This window comes from Penaeus monodon, chromosome 19 (genome assembly GCF_015228065.2).
Source record: "Penaeus monodon isolate SGIC_2016 chromosome 19, NSTDA_Pmon_1, whole genome shotgun sequence".
NCBI lineage: Eukaryota > Metazoa > Arthropoda > Malacostraca > Decapoda > Penaeidae > Penaeus > Penaeus monodon.
In genome coordinates, this window is record NC_051404.1 from 45,114,132 (window position 1) to 45,115,145 (window position 1,014).

The 1,014-nt window shown below is 49.3% G+C and overlaps 1 protein-coding gene across 1 annotated transcript in view; it reads right to left on the reverse strand.

Annotated features, from left to right (window-relative positions):
- LOC119585418 overlaps positions 1–1,014 on the reverse strand; it is a 6,440-nt gene that overhangs the window by 1,645 nt on the left and 3,781 nt on the right. The window contains exons 2-3 of the mRNA XM_037934080.1: positions 655–869; positions 334–508 (exon numbers count right to left, since the gene is read on the reverse strand). Of these exons, the coding sequence (XP_037790008.1) occupies positions 334–508; positions 655–869 (390 nt within the window). The remainder of the gene's footprint in view (positions 1–333; positions 509–654; positions 870–1,014) is intronic.

The following is a 1,014-nucleotide window of genomic DNA, read 5'->3' on the forward strand; positions in this document are numbered from 1 at the left end:
ACCGGTCAGTATTTACACTTGACTTGGTGTTCTGGCCGCCTGGTTCTGTTTGTTATGTTACCGTGTTACCAGCGCAGTCGTCCGGTGACGGAGAAGTTTCTAGCAATATTTTACCGCCGCGATGAATGATTCACTGACGTCACTCTTAACTGATCATGAAACTGTGTTAAGGCGTAGGAACGACGTCACCAAATCCGTGGGGAATCATTATCTCGACTCACAGCGAAAGTTCTCTAGGGGTGATTAAGGCAACGAGCTCACGTTCATTTAAAGCCCAATGGCATAGACAAACATTACGAGGATAAGAAAGAAATGAAATAAAGAGATACTCACCTGGCCATGAGGACAGGTGGTTAGTTCTGACGTCATGAAGGCGTCATCGTCGGGACAGCCCCCCTTGGGCACGCAGCCCCCCATTATCAGGCAGTACTGGTACCCGAAGTTGCATATGGGCGTTTCCCCTGGCTTGCCCATGGTGCATTCCTCTTGCGTGCCACAGGTCCCCGTGCTGCAATATCAAACGATATTATGATCGTATAATATATATTTCTTTCTGCAGTAGTCAATGGCGTAATGACCGTTAACCCATGCAACAATTAAGTTGATTAGAAACAGTAATGCAATTTCCCTCCAAGCGAAAAGGATTGCGCTCACTTGGGACAATACATCTTCCCGTCGACGCAGAGGGCCGGCATGAGGGCGCTCGAAGGGTTGTGGAGGGCACTGTTGGGCGGGCACGGGATGACGCAGATGTTCATGTCGAGGCACTTGGCCATGCCAAGCCCGCACGTCCGCGTCGGGAACACGAGGCGAGAGTAGTCCATGCAGCCGGAGGGGATGCAGCGGTCGGGGGCCGTCGGACACAGCTCCTGCGGGCGAGGAAGGGAGGGTTACGCATACAGCTTATATAAAAAAGGGCCTCAGATGACAGATGAATAATTGAAGTGGATATTTAATATCTAAGGTATACATGTTAATGTAGAACAGGTATAATTACACAGAAATTAAAATTCA